Consider the following 27283-nt stretch of genomic DNA (forward strand, 5'->3'; position numbering starts at 1 on the left):
TGAAGAACCAGGACTGAAATATAAGAAACATTCAGCCAATCAGACGGTTTTAATCAGAGCGGTTCACCATGACAGAACACCTGAGAGCACAGGTAGACGTTTGTCCACGCTGAGATGAGATGTTGGTTAAAACCACATTTACAGTCCTTGCTGTCTTTGTTAGCCCTTTTGAAATGTATGTTCCCTTTCAGATGGGGTTGTTTATAGTAACATTTGAAAAATCATAAATAAAAAAAAATATATATATATATATATGTATATAAAAAACACACACATTTACAGTCCTGAATACAAGCCAGACCACCCCCCTTTCAGCAGAAAAACTGCTTCCATACTCCAGGAACCAAGACCAAACATTCATGACCCCTGAAAACCCCTCAGAGACCACTTTAAGGTCATGACCCACCGTTGAACACCACCAAACCCTCAATAGAAGAAAAGTGAGACCTCGTCCACGTCTCAGACTCCTCCATCCTAGCAGCTGAGCCTGTCTCTAGTCCAGTCCTCTCCTTACAGCTCCATCACACTCACTGCTGGTCCACCAGGTGGGCTGGGACGTGTTGAGGATCACCAGGCTGAGTCTGGGATGTAATGAGAGTGACCAGGCTGAGTCTGGGACGTGTTGAGAGTGACCAGGCTGAGTCTGGGACGTGTTGAGGGTGACCAGGCTGAGTCTGGGACGTAATGAGAGTGACCAGGCTGAGTCTGGGACGTGTTGAGAGTGACCAGGCTGAGTCTGGGACGTGTTGAGGGTGACCAGGCTGAGTCTGGGACGTGTTGAGAGTGACCAGGCTGAGTCTGGGACGTGTTGAGAGTGACCAGGCTGAGTCTGGGACGTGTTGAGGGTGACCAGGCTGAGTCTGGGACGTGTTGAGGGTGACCAGGCTGAGTCTGGGACGTGTTGAGTGTGACCAGGCTGAGTCTGGGACGTGTTGAGGGTGACCAGGCTGAGTCTGGGACGTGTTGAGGGTGACCAGGCTGAGTCTGGGACGTGTTGAGGGTGACCAGGCTGAGTCTGGGACGTGTTGAGGGTGACCAGGCTGAGTCTGGGACGTGTTGAGGGTGACCAGGCTGAGTCTGGGACGTGTTGAGAGTGACCAGGCTGAGTCTGGGACGTGTTGAGGGTGACCAGGCTGAGTCTGGGACGTGTTGAGGGTGACCAGGCTGAGTCTGGGACGTGTTGAGGGTGACCAGGCTGAGTCTGGGACGTGTTGAGGGTGACCAGGCTGAGTCTGGGACGTGTTGAGGGTGACCAGGCTGAGTCTGGGACGTGTTGAGGGTGACCAGGCTGAGTCTGGGACGTGTTGAGGGTGACCAGGCTGAGTCTGGGACGTGTTGAGGGTGACCAGGCTGAGTCTGGGACGTGTTCAGAGTGACCAGGCTGAGTCTGGGACGTGTTGAGGGAGACCAGGCTGAGTCTGGGACGTGTTGAGAGTGACCAGGCTGAGTCTGGGACGTGTTGAGAGTGACCAGGCTGAGTCTGGGACATGTTGAGAGTGACCAGGCTGAGTCTGGGACATGTTGAGAGTGACCAGGCTGAGTCTGGGACGTGTTGAGAGTGACCAGGCTGAGTCTGGGACATGTTGAGGGAGACCAGGCTGAGTCTGGGACATGTTGAGGGTGACCAGGCTGAGTCTGGGACGTGTTGAGGGTGACCAGGCTGAGTCTGGGACGTGTTGAGGGTGACCAGGCTGAGTCTGGGACGTGTTGAGGGTGACCAGGCTGAGTCTGGGACGTGTTGAGGGTGACCAGGCTGAGTCTGGGACGTGTTGAGGGTGACCAGGCTGAGTCTGGGATGCTGTGGCTGAATGAATATTTAGATCTGTGAGCTGATGGCCCTTAAAGCAGTGTAGGAAACACAGACAGACAGAAACAGTGTTTAAAATGATCAGAGAAGTGGATCTGCTGTCTATCAGTGAAAGTTAGTGGTTCTACCTGCTGAAAGAAACCCAGCTCAGTTTCTCCATGCTGTAGGAATAAACTGTAGAAGAAGAGGACCTGTCCGACAGACTGAAGTACTCTCGGTCACCGGTAGGGGGCAGTAATACAACAACATGCTTCGAAACTGCCGGAAATTGTAAAAGAAGACGGTGGAGGAAAATGCGCATGCGCATAAAAGTAAACACTACAGCATGGCACCGAACTTCGGAAACAACTGCTTTAACCGTTATTGATTATTGAGGATCTGATCCCTAATCGGTGACGTCACCACATCACCGTCACTGTTATGACGTAGAGAGAAGATGGAGACCGTGAAGGACCGACTGGCTGAGTTTGCTCTGGAGGCTCACGGTAAGGAGATCAATAATAACTACTGATCAATACTGCTGATATTAATATAACTACTGATCAATACTGCTGATATTAATATAACTACTGATCAATACTGCTGATGTTAATAAAACTACTGATCAATACTGATGATATTAATATAACTACTGATCAATACTGCTGATGTTAATATAACTACTGATCAATACTGCTGATATTAATATAACTACTGATCAATACTGCTGATGTTAATATAACTACTGATCAATACTGCTGATGTTAATAAAACTACTGATCAATACTGCTGATGTTAATATAACTACTGATCAATACTGCTGATATTAATATAACTACTGATCAATACTGCTGATGTTAATAAAACTACTGATCAATACTGCTGATATTAATATAACTACTGATCAATACTGCTGATGTTAATATAACTACTGATCAATACTGCTGATATTAATATAACTACTGATCAATACTGCTGATATTAATATAACTACTGATCAATACTGCTGATATTAATATAACTACTGATCAATACTGCTGATGTTAATATAACTACTGATCAATACTGCTGATGTTAATATAACTACTGATCAATACTGCTGATATTAATATAACTACTGATCAATACTGCTGATGTTAATATAACTACTGATCAATACTGCTGATGTTAATATAACTACTGATCAATACTGCTGATGTTAATATAACTACTGATCAATACTGCTGATATTAATATAACTACTGATCAATACTGCTGATGTTAAATGATCGGTGATTGATTATCGATGACTCTCAGATCTCTGATTGATTATTGATGTCTCTCAGATCTCTGATTGATTATTGATGTCTCTCAGATCTCTGATTGATTATTGATGTCTCTCAGATCTCTGATTGATTATTGATGTCTCTCAGATCTCTGATCGGTGATTGATTATTGATGTCTCTCAGATCTCTACCTGAACCACTCGGTGCCGTACCTGGACGGGTCACCTGACCCTCTGGTCTTCTTCAGGGACTGGATCTCTGCCAACAAACCTGTGATCATCAGGAACGCCATCAGCCATTGGCCAGCTCTGACCAGGTGGACCCCTGAGTACTTGAGGTGAGGAGGCCCCGCCCACAGGCCTGCTCTCTTCTTCTTATTTGGAATTTCCTGATAAAGAGTCGTGATCAGCTGTTTCCTGTGAGCAGGGGGAAGGTGGGGTCAAAGGTCATTAGCGTAGCCGTGACTCCTAATGGGTACGCAGATGCTGTCAGCGGGGATCGATTCGTCATGCCTGAAGAGAGGAGGATGACCTTTTCTGATGTTCTGGACATCATTGAGAGGAAGGTGAGCTGCTGCCCCCTACAGGGCCACTGCAGTACTACAACTGGTGGCACCAGGGTCCCACCCTCACAGCGTCAGTCCCGCCCTCACAGCGTCAGTCCCGCCCTCACAGCGTCAGTCCCGCCCTCACAGTGTCAGTCCCGCCCTCAGAGCGCCGCACCTGATATACACACAGACTGTGTGTATATCAGGTGCGGCGCGGTGGCGTGGTTTATTTACTTCCTGTCTGTGTGTATATCAGGTGCGGCGCCGTGGCGTGGTTTATTCACTTCCTGTCTGTGTGTATATCAGGTGCGGCGCCGTGGCGTGGTTTATTTACTTCCTGTCTGTGTGTATTTCAGGTGCGGCGCCGTGGCGTGTTTTATGTCCAGAAGCAGTGCTCTAACCTTCTCGATGAGCTTCCTGAACTCACAGACGACATCGAGTCTCACGTACCCTGGATGAGCACGGCGCTTGGTGTGTCCAGGCTACTGAGCATGCTCAGATTGCACCGTTTCTTTATGAACCTAACATTTGTGTTTGTTTTGCTAGGACGGTTACCTGACGCTGTGAACTTCTGGCTCGGTGAGGACAGCGCCATAACGTCCAGTAAGACCCAACACTACTGCCATGTTTAAACAGATATCACATGGTTATGATGTCATAAAGACACACCCACTCCCTCCCTCCTGCTGTCCCTAATCAGCCACAACATCAGTCTTTGCTGATTTTCAGCCATAACGTCAGGACCACTCCAGGTGGACTTACCATGAGCTAGCTGAGGGAGAAACCAAGACAACATGTAGAATCAGCCTCAGTCAACAACACTACATTACCCACAATCCCACAGTGTCACAGAATGTCTCCGATTGGTGGAGTGTGCATTTCAGCTGTGAGCTGTGACTAGTGAAGTTAACAGTCAGTGAATCTGTTGGCGGTAGCCGTAGAGCTCTGGGGACCAGGACTACGGTAACCAGATACAGAAGTTTAGACCTGGATAAAGGACTCTGGGGGGTTAGAAAGTCTCTAACGGTGTTAAACATGGTCTGTGTGTGTGTCTGTGTCTGTGTGTGTGTGTGAGTGTGTTAATACTGGTGTGTATTTTTGTTGTGTATCAGTGCACAAAGACCACTATGAGAACCTCTACTGCGTCGTCTCTGGAGAGAAAAACTTCATCCTGCTGCCGCCAACGGACCGCCCCTTCATCCCCTACGGTAACCATAGCAACCAGCCTCTGACCACATTAGCCTGTTAGCTCCAGTCCCCCACCGTTAACCCCGTTCTTGTTTACAAGTTTATGTTTACATGTCTGTACATCTTTTCGTGTCGGTCAGGCGTCTTCCAGCCCGCCGTCTACCACCAGAGAGATGACGGTGAGTTCGAGGTCGTGGATCAGAGTGGCTCTGAGAAGGTGCGTTCAGGTGTCTGTGGTTAATCTCCGCTGTCTCTGTACTGTACTCACTTTGACTCCGCCCCCTCAGGTACCGTGGATTTCTGTGGACCCGCTGGATCCCGATCTGGACCGGTTCCCTCAATACGGCCGAGCTCATCCAATCAGCTGCAGCGTGAAGGCTGGAGAGATGCTGTTCCTGCCATCACTATGGTTTCACCACGTCAAACAGTCACATGGCTGCATTGCAGGTACGAGCACCTTAGCAAAGGTATAAACACCTGAACATAGGTACGAGCGCCTGAACGTAGGTACGAGCCCCTGAACGTAGGTACGAGCGCCTGAACGTAGGTACGAGCCACTGAACGTAGGTACGAGCCCCTGAACGTAGGTACGAGCGCCTGAACGTAGGTACGAGCCCCTGAACGTAGGTACGAGCCCCTGAACGTAGGTACGAGCGCCTGAACGTAGGTACGAGCCCCTGAACGTAGGTACGAGCCCCTGAACGTAGGTACGAGCCCCTGAACGTAGGTACGAGCGCCTGAACGTAGGTACGAGCCTCTGAACGTAGGTACGAGCCCCTGAACGTAGGTACGAGCCCCTGAACGTAGGTACGAGCCCCTGAACGTAGGTACGAGCCACTGAACGTAGGTACGAGCCCCTGAACGTAGGTACGAGCGCCTGAACGTAGGTACGAGCCCCTGAACGTAGGTACGAGCCCCTGAACGTAGGTACGAGCGCCTTAGCAAAGGTATAAACACCTGAACCCTGAATGTGAGTGCAGGCCCTGAGCGTGAGTGCAGGCCCCTGAGCGTGGGTGCGCAGGCCCCTGAGCGTGGAGTGCAGGCCACTGAGCGTGGGTACAAGCGCCTGAATGTGAGTGCGAGGCCCTGAGCGTGAGTGCAGGCCTGAGCGTGGAACTGTGAGTGCAGGCCCTGAGCGTGGTGCGGGCCTGAGCGTGAGTGCGAGGCCCTGAGCGTGAATCCTGAGCGAGGCCCTGAGCGTGGAGTGCAGGCCACTGAGCGTGAGTGCGAGGCCACTGAGCGTGAGTGCGAGCCACTGAGCGTGGAGTGCAGGCCCTGAGCGTGAATGCGAGGCCCTGAGCGTGAGTGCGAGGCCCTGAGCGTGAGTGCAGGCCCTGAACATCGGTATGAGCCACTAAACGTAGGTACGAGCGCCTTAGCAAAGGTATAAACACCTGAACGTAGGTACGAGCCCCTGAATGTAGGTACGAGCCCCTGAACGTAGGTAAGAGCCCACTTTTTTTCAGAGTTTTGGCTCTATTGACATAAATCTGGCCAATCAGAACACTGGTACTCTACAGTGGAGGAGTTCAGAGGCAGACAGGAGTAAACACGTCCTCCTCTTTCTAACATTCTGTTTCTCTGTTTATATAAATATCTAGATCAGAGCTGATGAGTCTAGTCTCTAAGCCCATGTTAGAGAGGCAGTCTGAGTTTCACTGCTCTACGGTCACAGAGTTTGCCGATACATTTACCACTACAGTCTGACGGCAGACATCAGAGAATCGCTGCTCTGACTGCGTCCTCCATTTCTCACTAAGAGTTTAGTTTCAGAAGGAATGACGGTGGCTCCTGGGCTGATAAAGGATCAGAGCAGTGAAATAAAGCATCACTAGCCTCCTACCTCAGTAAAGGTGAGGTTACTAACACCTGGGAGACTGAGCTCCTGCTCTCATGTCACCCAGGTTACCAGAGGATTACGAACACCACAGACATGAAGGTTTTTCTAGAATCTTCATTCATGAGAAAATCATGTGAACTGAATGATTCTCACTTTGATGCCATTTATTCTCATCGTCCTCAATGTTAAAGATCGTTAAAGAGAGAATCAGTCTCCACACAGGTGGAGCAGAGCACTCACTGAAATAATCAATCAATAATCAATAATCATGATCTGATCCATCTCTTTGACTTCATTTCATTCATCAGCAAGTTTTCATCAAACATCAGCCACACACGGTTCTGTTTATACCTGAAATAGTTTAATGTGATTAAATATGAGACAGCATTCATGATTATTGATTATTGATCAATAAGTAACCACTATAATCAATGGTCCAACATTCAACCTTCTCTCTCTGTTCTAGTGAACTTCTGGTACGACATGGACTATGACATCAAATACAACTATTATCAGCTGATTGATGCACTGACCCAGGTGACCACGCCCCCGTGGCATCAAATGATGTCTCAGCATCAGTCTGACATCACGGCATCCGAGTATGAGGTCACGGTGACCGGAGCGAAATTAAAGTTTAATTAAAGAAATATTTAAAAACTGGAGTTTGTCTCCATTCAGTAGTTTTTATTTTGGTGTTTGGGCTTCAAGAAAAGTTTGACCTTAGATATCTGTGTGGGGTCACACCTGGGGGACAGGTGAGCTAACCTGAGACATCTGTGTGGGGTCACACCTGAGGGACAGGTGAGCTAACCTGGGACATCTGTGTGGGGTCAAACCTGAGGGACAGGTGAGCTAACCTGAGACATCTGTGTGGGGTCACACCTGAGGGACAGGTGAGCTAACCTGGGACATCTGTGTGGGGTCAAACCTGAGGGACAGGTGAGCTAACCTGAGACATCTGTGTGGGGTCACACCTGGGGGACAGGTGAGCTAACCTGAGACATCTGTGTGGGGTCACACCTGAGGGACAGGTGAGCTAACCTGGGACATCTGTGTGGGGTCAAACCTGAGGGACAGGTGAGCTAACCTGAGACATCTGTGTGGGGTCAAACCTGGGGGACAGGTGAGCTAACCTGGGACATCTGTGTGGGGTCAAACCTGAGGGACAGGTGAGCTAACCTGAGACATCTGTGTGGGGTCACACCTGGGGGACAGGTGAGCTAACCTGAGACATCTGTGGGGTCACACCTGAGGGACAGGTGAGCTAACCTGGGACATCTGTGTGGGGTCAAACCTGAGGGACAGGTGAGCTAACCTGAGACATCTGTGTGGGGTCAAACCTGGGGGACAGGTGAGCTAACCTGGGACATCTGTGTGGGGTCAAACCTGAGGGACAGGTGAGCTAACCTGAGACATCTGTGTGGGGTCACACCTGAGGGACAGGTGAGCTAATTTTGAGTGTAAATCACAGAAATGGAAAGACAAAATAAAAACTGGCTCCTGTATTTGTTTTTAAGATATGATGGCTCTTTTTTTCTGTTGTAATTGAAGACTAGATTGAAAAGGAAATCACTTTACCCAAGGGGAATGAACATTTCAAAATAAAAGCCTAGGGATCCATCCATTGTGTATGACAGTAAAATAATAGGCCTACTAAATAATCCTAGTGTGAATCTACTGCTGAATCCATGGGCTCTATTATAAGCAGATTAAAATGAATCATTTACTGAGACTGAACTTCTGGAGGGATTTGTCCATGTCTGCAGCAGAAGTCAGATTTTATTTTATGATGTTTTTGTTTGGTGGAATGTTTTTTTCTTATAATTCTATTCATGAACAAATATTCCTAAAGATATAAACCATTAATTCAGCAGTACATTAGAACAGGATGTGTAGAGGCAGCAGGCCTGTTATCAGACTGTAAACCTTTGGAGGTGCCTATGTTGGGTTTTATTTTGACACGGAGGCTTTTACTTTGAAATGTTTACCTTTCCTGTTTGGTCATGTTTTCCATTTCTTCAAGTTGGACCAATTTTTTAAAATTTGGGTTTTTTTTTTTCCAGCTTTTGTGATTGAAACTAAAACGCTGGAAAACTCTCTAAAAATCTAAGATGGAATTACAGAGTCTCCTCAGGTTTGAAGTTTTATTTTAACCAGGAAAGGGAATTCTTAATTTCTCGTGATAAATCCAAAGTTAAAAACATCCTGTTCCCAAATCGTGTTCTGCTTCTCATTTTCCAAACAGAAATAAAGGACAGACTCTCGTCTTTAAATCAGATTTTTCTGTGTTCTGATCAAAGCAGGAAGGTTAAAGAACTGAACTTTGGGGATGTAACATTCATTTCCCTGTATTTCTGAACTGAAGCAAGAGTTGTGAAGAAAAGAATGTTACATCACCACTGTTCTCTGATCCAAACAAACAGTATAAGGAAAAAATAAAGCATAGTTTATTCATTTCTGTGAGGAAAAGGAGAGAGAAGAGGTGATGAAGGTCGGGTTTAGACCAGCAGAGAGGGTGGAGGCGGGGCTTCCATGGCGTTAAAGAACGAGACGAGACATTTTGAACCCAAACAGGAAGTAAAGATAAAGCACTTTATTAAAGCAACACCATGAAACAGCTGAAACACAACAACCCTTAAAAAACGGAAATCTCTGAAGGTCAAAGGTCAAGGCTCACTCTTTTTTCTCCCCTCACATATAAACTATGATTTTTTTATTGCATCGTCTCCTCACAAGGCCACGCTGATTATCACGCACTCATAAACTCTCACTATGTACAAATGTAAACACAAGCAAGGTGCAACAACTAACATCCAATCAGAGCGCAGCACACACTGAAGTCCGCCCACATGAAGCCACGCCTCCTCAAAGGGACAGGCATTAAAAACTCTCTCTGATTGGACAGGTCACTGCGGATTAGAGCTAACATGGGTCATTATCCTCTCATGTTCATCATCCTTAGTTGGCAACTTTAGTGAAAAAAGGCGGAGCTCCTTCGCTCCTCCCCAGCTCCGCCCACTTTTCCAAAAGTTACCAACTACGGCCGACTATTGGCAAGAGTCCCAGTGTCCCCAGCTTCACCAGCATCCTCCCTCTGCCTTTGGTGATGTCATCCTTTGAAGTTTGTAGAGCATGCTTTGATCCTTTTAGAAAAGAGGAAAAGTCCTGTCTGAGACTCCGCCCCCTTCCCATAAATGGACAGTTGATTAGAGGAAGATGATTATCGGGAAGCTTTGAGCAGCAGAGGGCACCACATGTAAGGTAAACATTCGCTGTGAAACTATAGAAATCCGTTTATGCACCCGTTCTTCTTCTGCTGCTTTGATTCATGTCAGGCTTGAAAGTGAAGGAGGCCACGCCCACACGCTCTCACACACGCTGAATGGCAAAGGATTGGAGGAGACATATACGCATCTGCCCAGCCCATTTGGAGTCTCAGTCGTCATGGCGCCCCCTCCTGTAGATCGGCACATTGATGCTGTGGAACACCGGAACCCAGCGGTTGTCATGGAGACCCACGTTACAGCCGGGCGTGTCCCTGTGGGCGCCGTGGCAGCACATCCAGTACCCGGGGCCGTAGGGCAGCGCCTGACAGTACGGTTTATGATGCCAGCGGCACAGCGACACGTCACCACGCCCGTAACGCTTCTTACACTGCTTACAGGGGTCGTCACGGTAACGGGGGTCAGACACCCAGAGTGAGTCAGCGGGCCGTACGCCATATGTGTCGATGATGAAGTGGAAGTACTGGCAGGTGCACTTCAGCGCGGCGAGGCTCTGCGTGGGCAGGAACAAGAAGATCTTAACCAATACGTGATGAGGGAGCACCGTAAGATAGGGGCGGGGCTCCAGCAGCTGCTGCAGACGCTGACGCATCAACAGGAAGTCCTGGGACACGGACGCACGCCGCCCTACAGAAACCTTCGCCAAGGAGCACCCGGCGGCCGAAAGCACGGCACGCTCACATGACCTCCTCTGCTCTGATAGGCTATTAGAGTCATGGGGGCGGGGCCTTGAGTCTGTGCTGGGAGGTGCATAGTCTGAGGAGGGGCGTGGCGCAGGAGACATAAACAACAAACCTGGTGGAGGCTCCACCTCTTTGCTCAGGGAAAGGTTCTGCGAGGGGGGTGGGGCTTCTGTTTTAGGGACTGTCATGGTCGCCACCCTGGACTCACCTGGAAGGGGTGTGGCCTGACAGGTGGAAGAGGGCAGGGTCACAGCTAAGGTGGGTGGTGTTCCAAAGCAGCTGATTGGCTCCCTGCTGGCAGGCAATGACATCTCTGATGATATCACTTGTGTCGTCTCTGAAGACGACATCATCGATGATGATATCACTGCTGACTGGCAGGGGGCAGGGCTGTGCTCCACAGGGGCGGGGCCATGCTCAGCGGCAGCCAGCAGGACCCGCCCCACACTTCTCCTCAGGCTGTTGCTCCGGGACAGCCCACCCTCTGTCCGTCGCTGTTGACACTCCCACTCCAGCCTCGCCACCATGTCTGACACCCTGATGCTCTCTGGCTCCTCCTCCCTGATGTTGGCGGGGTCCTTGAATTCACAGGGCGGGGCTCTGGACAAGGTAATGGAGGCGGAGCTCCTCTGTAGAGTTAGCAGTGGTTTGGTGTCTGTCTCATTGGCTCTCTGCTCCAGGAACGCAACCATCTCCACCACGGACACCTTCTGCTCCTCCCCCTCCTCCTCAGAAGCCACCCTGCCTAACCGCTGGGTCGCTTCTGGTCGCCATGGAGACGTTCTGTGGGCGGGCTGCTGGGGTTCCTGGCCCCTTTGGTCCTGCTGGATGGCATTCCCGGACCGTCGCCGTCGCTTGGCGCTGCAGTTTTCCTCCCGGCTTCCCTTCGCTTTGGTGGCCCTGAGGGGTCCTGATGAGGGGCTGTAGCTCTGACAGGCTGACAGCGTCCTTTCTCGGCTACCAGAACCGCTGGTTGGCATCCGTTCTCCACTGCCGTCTGAGCTCTGTCCATCTGGGGCAAAGATGGCGATCTTCTCCCGGACGTGTCCGGGCTTGATCACAGTCCAAACGTCCAGGGAGGCGTCCATAACCTCCGGTGTGACCTCCAGTGTGGGCGGGCACAGTCTGAGTGTGTTGTTCTCACAGCCTACCGTCGGTGGGAGGAGCTGCAGGGGACCGCCAGGCGACACCTTGAGCCGTAGCGACGCCACGCTGCTGCCAACACCGTGATTGGTTGAGCCGCTGCAGCGCAGCGTGTTGGTGGAGATGACGCTGAGCGGGAGGCGGGGGCTGTTGCCATGGTTACTGCCGCAGGTCCTCAGCAGCGCCCCCTGCTGGCTCACAAACAGACCACTCTGCTGAGCACTGGGCGCATCCAACCGCAACTCTGAACGCACGAGCTTAGGACACGCCTTCAGGTGCATGGTGGTCCTGGAAGAGAGAGAGAACCGTGGTCAGAGGACAGCAGTAAGATCACAGAGATAGACCAATAGAGAGCAGACAGAGGAGAGAAGGAGCGCTGTGATTGGCTGCTGTCATCCATAAGTCTTCATCAGGTCATTGTTGATTATTGATCGTTGACTTTAGTCCTGATATCAACATCGATCAAAATGTTTGTTTACAGCATTACCTCTACAGCGCCACCTAGAGTCCACACTACGCATTAGCTCCTCTGTCCCGGTCTCTCTGTCCTGTGTTTATATAACCCTGTTCCTGTGGTTAGTCCCTCTGTCCCGGTCTCTCTGTCCCGTGTTTATATAACCCGGTTCCTGTGGTTAGTCCCTCTGTCCCGGTCTCTCTGTCCCGTGTTTATATAACCCGGTTCCTGTGGTTAGTCCCTCTGTCCCGGTCTCTCTGTCCCGTGTTTATATAACCCTGTTCCTGTGGTTAGTCCCTCTGTCCCGGTCTCTCTGTCCCGTGTTTATATAACCCTGTTCCTGTGGTTAGTCCCTCTGTCCCGGTCTCTCTGTCCCGTGTTTATATAACCCGGTTCCTGTGGTTAGTCCCTCTGTCCCGGTCTCTCTGTCCCGTGTTTATATAACCCTGTTCCTGTGGTTAGTCCCTCTGTCCCGGTCTCTCTGTCCCGTGTTTATATAACCCGGTTCCTGTGGTTAGTCCCTCTGTCCCGGTCTCTCTGTCCCGTGTTTATATAACCCGGTTCCTGTGGTTAGTCCCTCTGTCCCAGTCTCTCTGTCCCGTGTTTATATAACCCGGTTCCTGGCTTGGTTAGCCTCGCTGTTGTGTAATCCTGATTGTTCCCAGACTCCTGCAGCTTTGGCTGATTGTCTGTGTGGATCTCAGTGTCAGTTCTCAGGGTGAGGGACTTCAGAGTCCTTTAGATCCCAGGTGTCAAACTCAACCACATCTGACCCCACCAGCAGGTCTCATTGAGTCCACAAGGCGGTTTGGGGAAAAGAGGAAAAATTATTTTTAAAAAAAGATGATTTTGCCATATTTACTAGGGGTGTGACTGCATTTTTAGATTAAAACCAAAATACAGAACCATTCTGTCTGATCCAGTACAAAAATCTAAAAAAAGGGGAAAACCAGATCATTTTATAACAGTCTAAGTGTCTTTGGGCTTATTTTTCACACACCTGCCCAGGTGTCTCACTCTGATTGGAGGATTATTAAATGAGGTTTTACTGGTACACCTTTGTTCTGGTTTTATTCATCCTGATGGTCCTGGTCTGACTGATCTGTAGGATGAAACAGTAGAGAGGAAGAGAAAAGGGACTTTAAGTCCTGTTATCACATTTATTCATCTGTTAATCCCATCTCTCCCAGATTATCTAATCTGGATCTTTGACAGCTCTGACACTGACCCTCTTTAATGAACCGGATCAGTTCTCCTGACTGGACTGGTCTGATCCCAAGGATCAACATCCTGAATCAGGTGTCTGCTATTTGGTGGGTTTACCTGCACACTGATGCTGATTGAATGCTGCTCCTGGGGGTGCGACCGTGGTTTGATTGACAGCTGCTCTGATCCCTTAGCCTCACATTTCTAATACAAACACTGTGACTCCTCCCACTCTGTAAACATCTGTGGTGTGACTCCACCCCCTCAGGATACACTGCAGAAAGAAACACAGGTGATTAATGACAGAACAGGTAGACCGGACCAGGTGATTAAAGACAGAACTGGTAGACCATCACAGGTGATTAAAGACAGAACAGGTAGACCGTCACAGGTGATTAAAGACAGAACAGGTAGACCATCACAGGTGATTAAAGACAGAACAGGTAGACCATCACAGGTGATTAAAGACAGAACAGGTAGACCGTCACAGGTGATTAAAGACAGAACAGGTAGACCGTCACAGGTGATTAAAGACAGAACAGGTAGACCGTCACAGATGATTAAAGACAGAACAGGTAGACCGTCACAGGTGATTAAAGACAGAACAGGTAGACCGTCACAGGTGATTAAAGACAGAACAGGTAGACCGTCACAGGTGATTAAAGACAGAACAGGTAGACCGTCACAGGTGATTAAAGACAGAACAGGTAGACCGTACCAGGTGATTAAAGACAGAACAGGTAGACCGTACCAGGTGATTAAAGACAGAACAGGTAGACCGTACCAGGTGATTAAAGACAGAACAGGTAGACCGTACCAGGTGATTAAAGACAGAACAGGTAGACCATCACAGGTGATTTAAGACAGAACAGGTAGACCGGACCAGGTGATTAAAGACAGAACAGGTAGACCATCACAGGTGATTAAAGACAGAACAGGCAGACCATCACAGGTGATTTAAGACAGAACAGGTAGACCGTCACAGGATATTAAAGACAGAACAGGTAGACCATCACAGGTGATTTAAGACAGAACAGGTAGACCATCACAGGTGATTAAAGACAGAACAGGTAGACCATCACAGGTGATTAAAGACAGAACAGGTAGACCATCACAGGTGATTTAAGACAGAACAGGTAGACCATCACAGGTGATTAAAGACAGAACAGGTAGACCGTACCAGGTGATTAAAGACAGAACAGGTAGACCGTACCAGGTGATTAAAGACAGAACAGGTAGACCGTACCAGGTGATTAAAGACAGAACAGGTAGACCATCACAGGTGATTAAAGACAGAACAGGCAGACCATCACAGGTGATTTAAGACAGAACAGGTAGACCGTCACAGGTGATTAAAGACAGAACAGGTAGACCGGACCAGGTGATTTAAGACAGAACAGGTAGACCATCACAGGTGATTAAAGACAGAACAGGTAGACCATCACAGGTGATTAAAGACAGAACAGGTAGACCATCACAGGTGATTTAAGACAGAACAGGTAGACCATCACAGGTGATTAAAGACAGAACAGGTAGACCATCACAGGTGATTTAAGACAGAACAGGTAGACCATCACAGGTGATTAAAGACAGAACAGGCAGACCATCACAGGTGATTTAAGACAGAACAGGTAGACCGGACCAGGTGATTAAAGACAGAACAGGTAGACCGTCACAGGTGATTAAAGACAGAACAGGTAGACCATCACAGGTGATTTAAGACAGAACAGGTAGACCGTCACAGGTGATTAAAGACAGAACAGGTAGACCGTCACAGGGGTGCTAGTAGCAGGAGTAACATACGTTGTCGTTGTTACAGGTGGTTCAGTTTTAAATTTCTTCTTTGAGATTTACAGGATATATAAGTTGTGCTCAGGTGTTTCTTCATTGTTAGAGATGATGAAACAGGAAGTTACAAATGTTCTGACCAATCAGAGGACTTTTCCCATCACAAGAGCATAGGATATCCGATAGAGTGGATCTTTGTTTTTCCTTTTGGCAGTTGAGACAGACCTGGACTGAACTGACCTGGACCAGACTGGTGTAAACACAGCGCTAGAATCCAGTTAACAAGGAAGCAAACCTTCAGGTAAATGCAGGGTTACCTGGGTTTGTTCCTGGCTCCTGATTGGTCTACTGCAGTGCAGCAGAGCAGAGGAGTGTATGCAGCTTCAGTGCTGCTGTCCAATCAGAACCAGGTTTCCAGGTGTGACTCAGACACTCCAGCTGTGCCTGTTCCAGCCTGTTGACTACCACACCCTGCAGACCACAAGGCATGCTGGGAAATCACCAGTGTGTGTGAGTTTCTCTGACACACCCATCAGACTGGTTCAGCCTCTCTGAGTCTCTCCATGTTTACTGAATGGGATGTTTCAGTCTCTCCTGCAGAGGATTATGGGTAGAAACTAGGGATGGGTCCATTCAGATGATTATAGGATTAATCATCATCATCATCATCATCATCATCATCATCATTATCATCAACAGTCAGCACTACTAATTAGCTCTAATCAGCTCTAAATATTTATAAAATTCATAGATGTAAGTCCTCCATATTAGGCTAATTTAACATTAGTGTCTGTTACAGACAGAGGTGTCTCCTGGTCCTCTAAAGTCCTCTTTAACATTAGTGTCTGTTACAGACAGAGGTGTCTCCTGGTCCTCTAAAGTCCTCTTTAACATTAGTGTCTGTTACAGACAGACAGAGGTGTCTCCTGGTCCTCTAAAGTCCTCTTTAACATTAGTGTCTGTTACAGACAGAGGTGTCTCCTGGTCCTCTAAAGTCCTCTTTAACATTAGTGTCTGTTACAGACAGAGGTGTCTCCTGGTCCTCTAAAGTCCTCTTTAACATTAGTGTCTGTTACAGACAGAGGTGTCTCCTGGTCCTCTAAAGTCCTCTTTAACATTAGTGTCTGTTACAGACAGAGGTGTCTCCTGGTCCTCTAAAGTCCTCTTTAACATTAGTGTCTGTTATAGACAGAGGTGTCTCCTGGTCCTCTAAAGTCCTCTTTAACATTAGTGTCTGTTACAGACAGAGGTGTCTCCTGGTCCTCTAAAGTCCTCTTTAACATTAGTGTCTGTTACAGACAGACAGAGGTGTCTCCTGGTCCTCTAAAGTCCTCTTTAACATTAGTGTCTGTTACAGACAGAGGTGTCTCCTGGTCCTCTAAAGTCCTCTTTAACATTAGTGTCTGTTACAGACAGAGGTGTCTCCTGGTCCTCTAAAGTCCTCTTTAACATTAGTGTCTGTTACAGACAGAGGTGTCTCCTGGTCCTCTAAAGTCCTCTTTAACATTAGTGTCTGTTACAGACAGAGGTGTCTCCTGGTCCTCTAAAGTCCTCTTTAACATTAGTGTCTGTTATAGACAGAGGTGTCTCCTGGTCCTCTAAAGTCCTCTTTAACATTAGTGTCTGTTACAGACAGAGGTGTCTCCTGGTCCTCTAAAGTCCTCTTTAACATTAGAGTCTGTTACAGACAGAGGTGTCTCCTGGTCCTCTAAAGTCTTCTTTAACATTAGAGTCTGTTACAGACAGAGGTGTCTCCTGGTCCTCTAAAGTCCTCTTTAACATTAGTGTCTGTTACAGACAGAGGTGTCTCCTGGTCCTCTAAAGTCTTCTTTAACATTAGAGTCTGTTACAGACAGAGGTGTCTCCTGGTCCTCTAAAGTCCTCTTTAACATTAGTGTCTGTTACAGACAGAGGTGTCTCCTGGTCCTCTAAAGTCCTCTTTAACATTAGTGTCTGTTACAGACAGACAGAGGTGTCTCCTGGTCCTCTAAAGTCCTCTTTAACATTAGAGTCTGTTACAGACAGACAGAGGTGTCTCCTGGACCTCTAAAGTCCTCTTTAACATTAGAGTCTGTTACAGACAGAGGTGTCTCCTGGTCCTCTAAAGTCCTCTTTAACATTAGAGTCTGTTACAGACAGAGGTGTCTCCTGGTCCTCTAAAGTCCTCTTTAACATTAGTGTCTGTTACAGACAGAGGTGTCTCCTGGTCCTCTAAAGTCCTCTTTAACATTAGTGTCTGTTATAGACAGAGGTGTCTCCTGGTCCTCTAAAGTCCTCTTTAACATTAGTGTCTGTTACAGACAGAGGTGTCTCCTGGTCCTCTAAAGTCCTCTTTAACATTAGTGTCTGTTACAGACAGAGGTGTCTCCTGGTCCTCTAAAGTCCTCTTTAACATTAGTGTCTGTTACAGACAGAGGTGTCTCCTGGTCCTCTAAAGTCCTCTTTAACATTAGAGTCTGTTACAGACAGAGGTGTCTCCTGGTCCTCTAAAGTCCTCTTTAACATTAGTGTCTGTTACAGACAGAGGTGTCTCCTGGTCCTCTAAAGTCCTCTTTAACATTAGAGTCTGTTACAGACAGAGGTGTCTCCTGGTCCTCTAAAGTCCTCTTTAACATTAGTGTCTGTTACAGACAGAGGTGTCTCCTGGTCCTCTAAAGTCCTCTTTAACATTAGTGTCTGTTACAGACAGAGGTGTCTCCTGGTCCTCTAAAGTCTTCTTTAACATTAGTGTCTGTTACAGACAGAGGTGTCTCCTGGTCCTCTAAAGTCCTCTTTAACATTAGAGTCTGTTACAGACAGAGGTGTCTCCTGGTCCTCTAAAGTCCTCTTTAACATTAGAGTCTGTTACAGACAGAGGTGTCTCCTGGTCCTCTAAAGTCCTCTTTAACATTAGTGTCTGTTACAGACAGAGGTGTCTCCTGGTCCTCTAAAGTCCTCTTTAACATTAGTGTCTGTTACAGACAGAGGTGTCTCCTGGTCCTCTAAAGTCCTCTTTAACATTAGAGTCTGTTACAGACAGAGGTGTCTCCTGGTCCTCTAAAGTCCTCTTTAACATTAGTGTCTGTTACAGACAGAGGTGTCTCCTGGTCCTCTAAAGTCCTCTTTAACATTAGTGTCTGTTACAGACAGAGGTGTCTCCTGGTCCTCTAAAGTCCTCTTTAACATTAGAGTCTGTTACAGACAGAGGTGTCTCCTGGTCCTCTAAAGTCCTCTTTAACATTAGTGTCTGTTACAGACAGAGGTGTCTCCTGGTCCTCTAAAGTCTTCTTTAACATTAGTGTCTGTTACAGACAGAGGTGTCTCCTGGTCCTCTAAAGTCCTCTTTAACATTAGAGTCTGTTACAGACAGAGGTGTCTCCTGGTCCTCTAAAGTCCTCTTTAACATTAGTGTCTGTTACAGACAGAGGTGTCTCCTGGTCCTCTAAAGTCCTCTTTAACATTAGAGTCTGTTACAGACAGAGGTGTCTCCTGGTCCTCTAAAGTCCTCTTTAACATTAGTGTCTGTTACAGACAGACAGAGGTGTCTCCTGGTCCTCTAAAGTCCTCTTTAACATTAGTGTCTGTTACAGACAGAGGTGTCTCCTGGTCCTCTAAAGTCCTCTTTAACATTAGAGTCTGTTACAGACAGAGGTGTCTCCTGGTCCTCTAAAGTCTTCTTTAACATTAGTGTCTGTTACAGACAGAGGTGTCTCCTGGTCCTCTAAAGTCCTCTTTAACATTAGAGTCTGTTACAGACAGAGGTGTCTCCTGGTCCTCTAAAGTCCTCTTTAACATTAGAGTCTGTTACAGACAGAGGTGTCTCCTGGTCCTCTAAAGTCCTCTTTAACATTAGAGTCTGTTACAGACAGAGGTGTCTCCTGGTCCTCTAAAGTCCTCTTTAACATTAGAGTCTGTTACAGACAGAGGTGTCTCCTGGTCCTCTAAAGTCCTCTTTAACATTAGTGTCTGTTATAGACAGAGGTGTCTCCTGGTCCTCTAAAGTCCTCTTTAACATTAGAGTCTGTTACAGACAGAGGTGTCTCCTGGTCCTCTAAAGTCCTCTTTAACATTAGTGTCTGTTACAGACGGACAGAGGTGTCTCCTGGTCCTCTAAAGTCCTCTTTAACATTAGTGTCTGTTACAGACAGAGGTGTCTCCTGGTCCTCTAAAGTCCTCTTTAACATTAGTGTCTGTTACAGACAGACAGAGGTGTCTCCTGGTCCTCTAAAGTCCTCTTTAACATTAGTGTCTGTTACAGACAGACAGAGGTGTCTCCTGGTCCTCTAAAGTCCTCTTTAACATTAGTGTCTGTTACAGACAGAGGTGTCTCCTGGTCCTCTAAAGTCCTCTTTAACATTAGAGTCTGTTACAGACAGAGGTGTCTCCTGGTCCTCTAAAGTCCTCTTTAACATTAGAGTCTGTTACAGACAGAGGTGTCTCCTGGTCCTCTAAAGTCTTCTTTAACATTAGAGTCTGTTACAGACAGAGGTGTCTCCTGGTCCTCTAAAGTCCTCTTTAACATTAGAGTCTGTTACAGACAGAGGTGTCTCCTGGTCCTCTAAAGTCCTCTTTAACATTAGAGTCTGTTACAGACAGAGGTGTCTCCTGGTCCTCTAAAGTCCTCTTTAACATTAGAGTCTGTTACAGACAGAGGTGTCTCCTGGTCCTCTAAAGTCCTCTTTAACATTAGTGTCTGTTACAGACAGAGGTGTCTCCTGGTCCTCTAAAGTCCTCTTTAACATTAGTGTCTGTTACAGACAGAGGTGTCTCCTGGTCCTCTAAAGTCCTCTTTAACATTAGTGTCTGTTACAGACAGAGGTGTCTCCTGGTCCTCTAAAGTCCTCTTTAACATTAGTGTCTGTTACAGACAGAGGTGTCTCCTGGTCCTCTAAAGTCCTCTTTAACATTAGTGTCTGTTACAGACAGAGGTGTCTCCTGGTCCTCTAAAGTCCTCTTTAACATTAGTGTCTGTTACAGACAGAGGTGTCTCCTGGTCCTCTAAAGTCCTCTTTAACATTAGTGTCTGTTACAGACAGAGGTGTCTCCTGGTCCTCTAAAGTCCTCTTTAACATTAGAGTCTGTTACAGACAGAGGTGTCTCCTGGTCCTCTAAAGTCCTCTTTAACATTAGAGTCTGTTACAGACAGAGGTGTCTCCTGGTCCTCTAAAGTCCTCTTTAACATTAGAGTCTGTTACAGACAGAGGTGTCTCCTGGTCCTCTAAAGTCCTCTTTAACATTAGAGTCTGTTACAGACAGAGGTGTCTCCTGGTCCTCTAAAGTCCTCTTTAACATTAGAGTCTGTTACAGACAGAGGTGTCTCCTGGTCCTCTAAAGTCCTCTTTAACATTAGAGTCTGTTACAGACAGAGGTGTCTCCTGGTCCTCTAAAGTCCTCTTTAACATTAGAGTCTGTTACAGACAGAGGTGTCTCCTGGTCCTCTAAAGTCCTCTTTAACATTAGTGTCTGTTATAGACAGAGGTGTCTCCTGGTCCTCTAAAGTCCTCTTTAACATTAGAGTCTGTTACAGACAGAGGTGTCTCCTGGTCCTCTAAAGTCCTCTTTAACATTAGTGTCTGTTACAGACAGAGGTGTCTCCTGGTCCTCTAAAGTCCTCTTTAACATTAGTGTCTGTTACAGACAGAGGTGTCTCCTGGTCCTCTAAAGTCCTCTTTAACATTAGTGTCTGTTACAGACAGAGGTGTCTCCTGGTCCTCTAAAGTCCTCTTTAACATTAGTGTCTGTTACAGACAGAGGTGTCTCCTGGTCCTCTAAAGTCCTCTTTAACATTAGTGTCTGTTACAGACGGACAGAGGTGTCTCCTGGTCCTCTAAAGTCCTCTTTAACATTAGTGTCTGTTACAGACAGAGGTGTCTCCTGGTCCTCTAAAGTCCTCTTTAACATTAGTGTCTGTTACAGACAGACAGAGTTGTCTCCTGGTCCTCTAAAGTCCTCTTTAACATTAGTGTCTGTTACAGACAGACAGAGGTGTCTCCTGGTCCTCTAAAGTCCTCTTTAACATTAGTGTCTGTTACAGACAGAGGTGTCTCCTGGTCCTCTAAAGTCCTCTTTAACATTAGAGTCTGTTACAGACAGAGGTGTCTCCTGGTCCTCTAAAGTCCTCTTTAACATTAGAGTCTGTTACAGACAGAGGTGTCTCCTGGTCCTCTAAAGTCTTCTTTAACATTAGAGTCTGTTACAGACAGAGGTGTCTCCTGGTCCTCTAAAGTCCTCTTTAACATTAGAGTCTGTTACAGACAGAGGTGTCTCCTGGTCCTCTAAAGTCCTCTTTAACATTAGAGTCTGTTACAGACAGAGGTGTCTCCTGGTCCTCTAAAGTCCTCTTTAACATTAGAGTCTGTTACAGACAGAGGTGTCTCCTGGTCCTCTAAAGTCCTCTTTAACATTAGAGTCTGTTACAGACAGAGGTGTCTCCTGGTCCTCTAAAGTCCTCTTTAACATTAGTGTCTGTTACAGACAGAGGTGTCTCCTGGTCCTCTAAAGTCCTCTTTAACATTAGTGTCTGTTACAGACAGAGGTGTCTCCTGGTCCTCTAAAGTCCTCTTTAACATTAGTGTCTGTTATAGACAGAGGTGTCTCCTGGTCCTCTAAAGTCCTCTTTAACATTAGTGTCTGTTACAGACAGAGGTGTCTCCTGGTCCTCTAAAGTCCTCTTTAACATTAGTGTCTGTTACAGACAGAGGTGTCTCCTGGTCCTCTAAAGTCCTCTTTAACATTAGTGTCTGTTACAGACAGAGGTGTCTCCTGGTCCTCTAAAGTCCTCTTTAACATTAGTGTCTGTTACAGACAGAGGTGTCTCCTGGTCCTCTAAAGTCCTCTTTAACATTAGTGTCTGTTACAGACAGAGGTGTCTCCTGGTCCTCTAAAGTCCTCTTTAACATTAGTGTCTGTTACAGACAGAGGTGTCTCCTGGTCCTCTAAAGTCCTCTTTAACATTAGTGTCTGTTACAGACAGAGGTGTCTCCTGGTCCTCTAAAGTCCTCTTTAACATTAGTGTCTGTTACAGACAGAGGTGTCTCCTGGTCCTCTAAAGTCCTCTTTAACATTAGAGTCTGTTACAGACAGAGGTGTCTCCTGGTCCTCTAAAGTCCTCTTTAACATTAGTGTCTGTTACAGACAGAGGTGTCTCCTGGTCCTCTAAAGTCCTCTTTAACATTAGTGTCTGTTACAGACAGAGGTGTCTCCTGGTCCTCTAAAGTCCTCTTTAACATTAGTGTCTGTTACAGACAGAGGTGTCTCCTGGTCCTCTAAAGTCCTCTTTAACATTAGAGTCTGTTACAGACAGAGGTGTCTCCTGGTCCTCTAAAGTCCTCTTTAACATTAGAGTCTGTTACAGACAGAGGTGTCTCCTGGTCCTCTAAAGTCCTCTTTAACATTAGAGTCTGTTACAGACAGAGGTGTCTCCTGGTCCTCTAAAGTCCTCTTTAACATTAGAGTCTGTTACAGACAGAGGTGTCTCCTGGTCCTCTAAAGTCCTCTTTAACATTAGAGTCTGTTACAGACAGAGGTGTCTCCTGGTCCTCTAAAGTCCTCTTTAACATTAGAGTCTGTTACAGACAGAGGTGTCTCCTGGTCCTCTAAAGTCCTCTTTAACATTAGTGTCTGTTACAGACAGAGGTGTCTCCTGGTCCTCTAAAGTCCTCTTTAACATTAGTGTCTGTTACAGACAGAGGTGTCTCCTGGTCCTCTAAAGTCCTCTTTAACATTAGTGTCTGTTACAGACAGAGGTGTCTCCTGGTCCTCTAAAGTCCTCTTTAACATTAGTGTCTGTTACAGACAGAGGTGTCTCCTGGTCCTCTAAAGTCCTCTTTAACATTAGTGTCTGTTACAGACAGAGGTGTCTCCTGGTCCTCTAAAGTCCTCTTTAACATTAGAGTCTGTTACAGACAGAGGTGTCTCCTGGTCCTCTAAAGTCCTCTTTAACATTAGAGTCTGTTACAGACAGAGGTGTCTCCTGGTCCTCTAAAGTCCTCTTTAACATTAGAGTCTGTTACAGACAGAGGTGTCTCCTGGTCCTCTAAAGTCCTCTTTAACATTAGAGTCTGTTACAGACAGAGGTGTCTCCTGGTCCTCTAAAGTCCTCTTTAACATTAGAGTCTGTTACAGACAGAGGTGTCTCCTGGTCCTCTAAAGTCCTCTTTAACATTAGAGTCTGTTACAGACAGAGGTGTCTCCTGGTCCTCTAAAGTCCTCTTTAACATTAGAGTCTGTTACAGACAGAGGTGTCTCCTGGTCCTCTAAAGTCCTCTTTAACATTAGTGTCTGTTACAGACAGAGGTGTCTCCTGGTCCTCTAAAGTCCTCTTTAACATTAGTGTCTGTTACAGACAGAGGTGTCTCCTGGTCCTCTAAAGTCCTCTTTAACATTAGTGTCTGTTACAGACAGAGGTGTCTCCTGGTCCTCTAAAGTCCTCTTTAACATTAGTGTCTGTTACAGACAGAGGTGTCTCCTGGTCCTCTAAAGTCCTCTTTAACATTAGTGTCTGTTACAGACAGAGGTGTCTCCTGGTCCTCTAAAGTCCTCTTTAACATTAGTGTCTGTTACAGACAGAGGTGTCTCCTGGTCCTCTAAAGTCCTCTTTAACATTAGTGTCTGTTACAGACAGAGGTGTCTCCTGGTCCTCTAAAGTCCTCTTTAACATTAGTGTCTGTTACAGACAGAGGTGTCTCCTGGTCCTCTAAAGTCCTCTTTAACATTAGTGTCTGTTACAGACAGAGGTGTCTCCTGGTCCTCTAAAGTCCTCTTTAACATTAGTGTCTGTTACAGACAGAGGTGTCTCCTGGTCCTCTAAAGTCCTCTTTAACATTAGTGTCTGTTACAGACAGAGGTGTCTCCTGGTCCTCTAAAGTCCTCTTTAACATTAGTGTCTGTTACAGACAGACAGAGGTGTCTCCTGGTCCTCTAAAGTCCTCTTTAACATTAGAGTCTGTTACAGACAGAGGTGTCTCCTGGTCCTCTAAAGTCCTCTTTAACATTAGAGTCTGTTACAGACAGACAGAGGTGTCTCCTGGTCCTCTAAAGTCCTCTTTAACATTAGTGTCTGTTACAGACAGAGGTGTCTCCTGGTCCTCTAAAGTCCTCTTTAACATTAGAGTCTGTTACAGACAGAGGTGTCTCCTGGTCCTCTAAAGTCCTCTTTAACATTAGTGTCTGTTACAGACAGAGGTGTCTCCTGGTCCTCTAAAGTCCTCTTTAACATTAGTGTCTGTTACAGACAGAGGTGTCTCCTGGTCCTCTAAAGTCCTCTTTAACATTAGTGTCTGTTACAGACAGAGGTGTCTCCTGGTCCTCTAAAGTCCTCTTTAACATTAGTGTCTGTTACAGACAGAGGTGTCTCCTGGTCCTCTAAAGTCCTCTTTAACATTAGAGTCTGTTACAGACAGAGGTGTCTCCTGGTCCTCTAAAGTCCTCTTTAACATTAGTGTCTGTTACAGACAGAGGTGTCTCCTGGTCCTCTAAAGTCCTCTTTAACATTAGTGTCTGTTACAGACAGAGGTGTCTCCTGGTCCTCTAAAGTCCTCTTTAACATTAGTGTCTGTTACAGACAGAGGTGTCTCCTGGTCCTCTAAAGTCCTCTTTAACATTAGTGTCTGTTACAGACAGAGGTGTCTCCTGGTCCTCTAAAGTCCTCTTTAACATTAGTGTCTGTTACAGACAGAGGTGTCTCCTGGTCCTCTAAAGTCCTCTTTAACATTAGTGTCTGTTACAGACAGAGGTGTCTCCTGGTCCTCTAAAGTCCTCTTTAACATTAGAGTCTGTTACAGACAGAGGTGTCTCCTGGTCCTCTAAAGTCCTCTTTAACATTAGAGTCTGTTACAGACAGAGGTGTCTCCTGGTCCTCTAAAGTCCTCTTTAACATTAGTGTCTGTTACAGACAGAGGTGTCTCCTGGTCCTCTAAAGTCCTCTTTAACATTAGTGTCTGTTACAGACAGAGGTGTCTCCTGGTCCTCTAAAGTCCTCTTTAACATTAGTGTCTGTTACAGACAGAGGTGTCTCCTGGTCCTCTAAAGTCCTCTTTAACATTAGTGTCTGTTACAGACAGAGGTGTCTCCTGGTCCTCTAAAGTCCTCTTTAACATTAGAGTCTGTTACAGACAGAGGTGTCTCCTGGTCCTCTAAAGTCCTCTTTAACATTAGTGTCTGTTACAGACAGAGGTGTCTCCTGGTCCTCTAAAGTCCTCTTTAACATTAGTGTCTGTTACAGACAGAGGTGTCTCCTGGTCCTCTAAAGTCCTCTTTAACATTAGTGTCTGTTACAGACAGAGGTGTCTCCTGGTCCTCTAAAGTCCTCTTTAACATTAGAGTCTGTTACAGACAGAGGTGTCTCCTGGTCCTCTAAAGTCCTCTTTAACATTAGTGTCTGTTACAGACAGAGGTGTCTCCTGGTCCTCTAAAGTCCTCTTTAACATTAGTGTCTGTTACAGACAGAGGTGTCTCCTGGTCCTCTAAAGTCCTCTTTAACATTAGAGTCTGTTACAGACAGAGGTGTCTCCTGGTCCTCTAAAGTCCTCTTTAACATTAGTGTCTGTTACAGACAGAGGTGTCTCCTGGTCCTCTAAAGTCCTCTTTAACATTAGAGTCTGTTACAGACAGAGGTGTCTCCTGGTCCTCTAAAGTCCTCTTTAACAGCTAAATGCTGGGAGTTGAACAGAGTCTGATTGGTGTGTTTTGCTGGTTAATGCATCCTTGACATTGTATGAATTGTACTTCCTGTATTTATTGCTGATCCTTGGATCTGTCGGCGCTGGCGTGAGTGCGGTTGCTTATTTGCTGCAGTGAATGTTTTGGATTAGTTTGTTTTTGTGCCCTGATTGTTCAGATCGTTTCAATAAGGCAGGGTAAACTGAACTGGAGAGCCCTTCAGGGATTAACAACGTCGTCTGAATCTGAATTTAACATTAGAGTCCTTTTCTGAGGCCACGGCCGGGGGGGTGTGGCCTGTCTCAGGTGTTCCGTCTCCAGGTGAGTTAACCAAAGCTACGTCTACAGCAGTTAGCCGTGCTAGCCAGCTACCCTAGTCTGCAGTCAGTGCTTGGTCTGTAGACTGATGCTAACAGCTAGCCTAGCTCGGTGCAAACAAGACTCAGTAGCTCTGACAGCTAACGTCAGTTAGCATTTAGCATCGTTCCTGTTCCAGTCTGTGATACTGATCTGATCAGGCAGTGAAAATATCCTGATTAAAACATTTTATACACGCATATCTGTTAGCCACAGAGCTAACTAGCATGCTAATAGCTGCTGCCTTCAAAGACCGTTGTGCAGCATGCTAACAGAGTAGCATCATTAGCTGTCAGAGGTTGAACGTAGAGATCAGCCGTCCTTTAAAGAGTCATTGAACTGTAGATATTATTATTATCAGACGGTTTTTAACTCTTTAGACTCTCCCTGTCACTGACCCGGGCTCTGTTAGCTCTCTCTGTTAGCCTCTGATGCTAACAGGTAGGCCAGGGTCAGACTCACCTGAAGGAGGAAACTCTTCGACTCTGACTCCGGACAGACTCCGAGCCCCGATCAGATCCGGTCCCTCCTCCGCTTCTACCGTCAGTCATTGATCAGCGAACCTCTCCGTGTGTCGGTTCCACCGGTAACCGAGGATTTACCGGTGTTTTCAACCGTAAAACGGCCCCGCTGCACGGAGCTAACTACTGAGCACACAGCGATCTGACGTCCAGCTGAAGCAGTGCGTCATGACGTAAGAGCTGCCAAAGATCGTCTATAATGTGAAACGATAACAGTCAATCCCAAAAGTGTGACACTTTTCTTTACAATGATTAAAGTGTTTCCTATTTTATACAGTTGTGTTATGGCATGTACTCCCTCCTGTTTTTGTTTATTTTAAAGATGATGACTTCATTTTGTGTTTGACCCACACAGAGGTGGGAAAAGTACAACACTATTGTACTCTAGATTAAGTTAAATTTCTCTGCTTAGAACTGACTGAAGTAGGAGTAAAAGTTCTGATTTTTTAAATGCATTCAAAATAGTAGAATTATACTAAAAACCCCACTTAGTTACAGTAATCTGAGGAAATGTAACCCTCCACTTCTGGATCAACATATGTTCAATAAAGTTTTGATTGAAAGTTTTAAAAAGACCACGGTT

The 27283-nt window shown here is 46.6% G+C and overlaps 2 protein-coding genes across 5 annotated transcripts; one reads left to right on the forward strand and one right to left on the reverse strand.

Annotated features, from left to right (window-relative positions):
- Positions 1–2078: 2078 nt before the first annotated feature.
- On the forward strand, positions 2079–7288 carry jmjd7 (jumonji domain containing 7). Its single transcript, XM_041813323.1, has 9 exons — positions 2079–2292; positions 3235–3388; positions 3478–3616; positions 3955–4069; positions 4145–4201; positions 4711–4806; positions 4927–5003; positions 5074–5233; positions 7093–7288. The coding sequence occupies exons 1-9, from the start codon at positions 2244–2246 to the stop codon at positions 7266–7268; spliced, it is 1023 nt and encodes a 340-aa protein (XP_041669257.1). The 5' UTR covers positions 2079–2243; the 3' UTR covers positions 7269–7288.
- Positions 7289–9204: 1916 nt separating this feature from the next.
- fbxo34 (F-box protein 34) lies at positions 9205–26848 on the reverse strand. 4 transcript variants are annotated; one of them, XM_041812684.1, is made up of 3 exons: positions 26642–26780; positions 13514–13670; positions 9205–12024 (listed from the first exon to the last, which is right to left on the reverse strand). In XM_041812684.1, exon 3 carries the CDS (start codon positions 12015–12017, stop codon positions 10062–10064), a length of 1956 nt encoding a protein of 651 aa, XP_041668618.1. In that variant the 5' UTR covers positions 12018–12024; positions 13514–13670; positions 26642–26780; the 3' UTR covers positions 9205–10061. The 4 variants fall into 4 exon arrangements, with proteins under 4 accessions (XP_041668618.1, XP_041668619.1, XP_041668620.1 ...); XM_041812685.1 differs by lacking the exon at positions 26642–26780 and adding an exon at positions 13191–13292; XM_041812686.1 differs by lacking the exons at positions 13514–13670; positions 26642–26780 and adding exons at positions 13191–13292; positions 13419–13437.
- Between the last annotated feature and the right edge of the window lie 435 nt (positions 26849–27283).

Source organism: Cheilinus undulatus, linkage group 18 (genome assembly GCF_018320785.1).
Source record: "Cheilinus undulatus linkage group 18, ASM1832078v1, whole genome shotgun sequence".
In the NCBI taxonomy this organism is placed as follows: Eukaryota; Metazoa; Chordata; class Actinopteri; order Labriformes; family Labridae; genus Cheilinus; species Cheilinus undulatus.

Excerpts from the sequence above, each read along its gene's own strand:
- jmjd7 (XM_041813323.1), top strand. The coding sequence starts at position 2,244 with ATGGAGACCGTGAAGGACCGACTGGCTGAGTTTGCTCTGGAGGCTCAC. Across the intron at positions 3,617-3,954 it reads TGGACATCATTGAGAGGAAG|GTGCGGCGCCGTGGCGTGTT; the intron begins GTGAGCTGCTGC and ends TGTGTATTTCAG. Across the intron at positions 4,202-4,710 it reads GGACAGCGCCATAACGTCCA|TGCACAAAGACCACTATGAG; the intron begins GTAAGACCCAAC and ends GTTGTGTATCAG.
- fbxo34 (XM_041812683.1), bottom strand. The coding sequence starts at position 26,730 with ATGACTGACGGTAGAAGCGGAGGAGGGACCGGATCTGATCGGGGCTCG. Across the intron at positions 12,025-26,641 it reads CGAAGAGTTTCCTCCTTCAG|GACCACCATGCACCTGAAGG; the intron begins GTGAGTCTGACC and ends TCTCTCTTCCAG.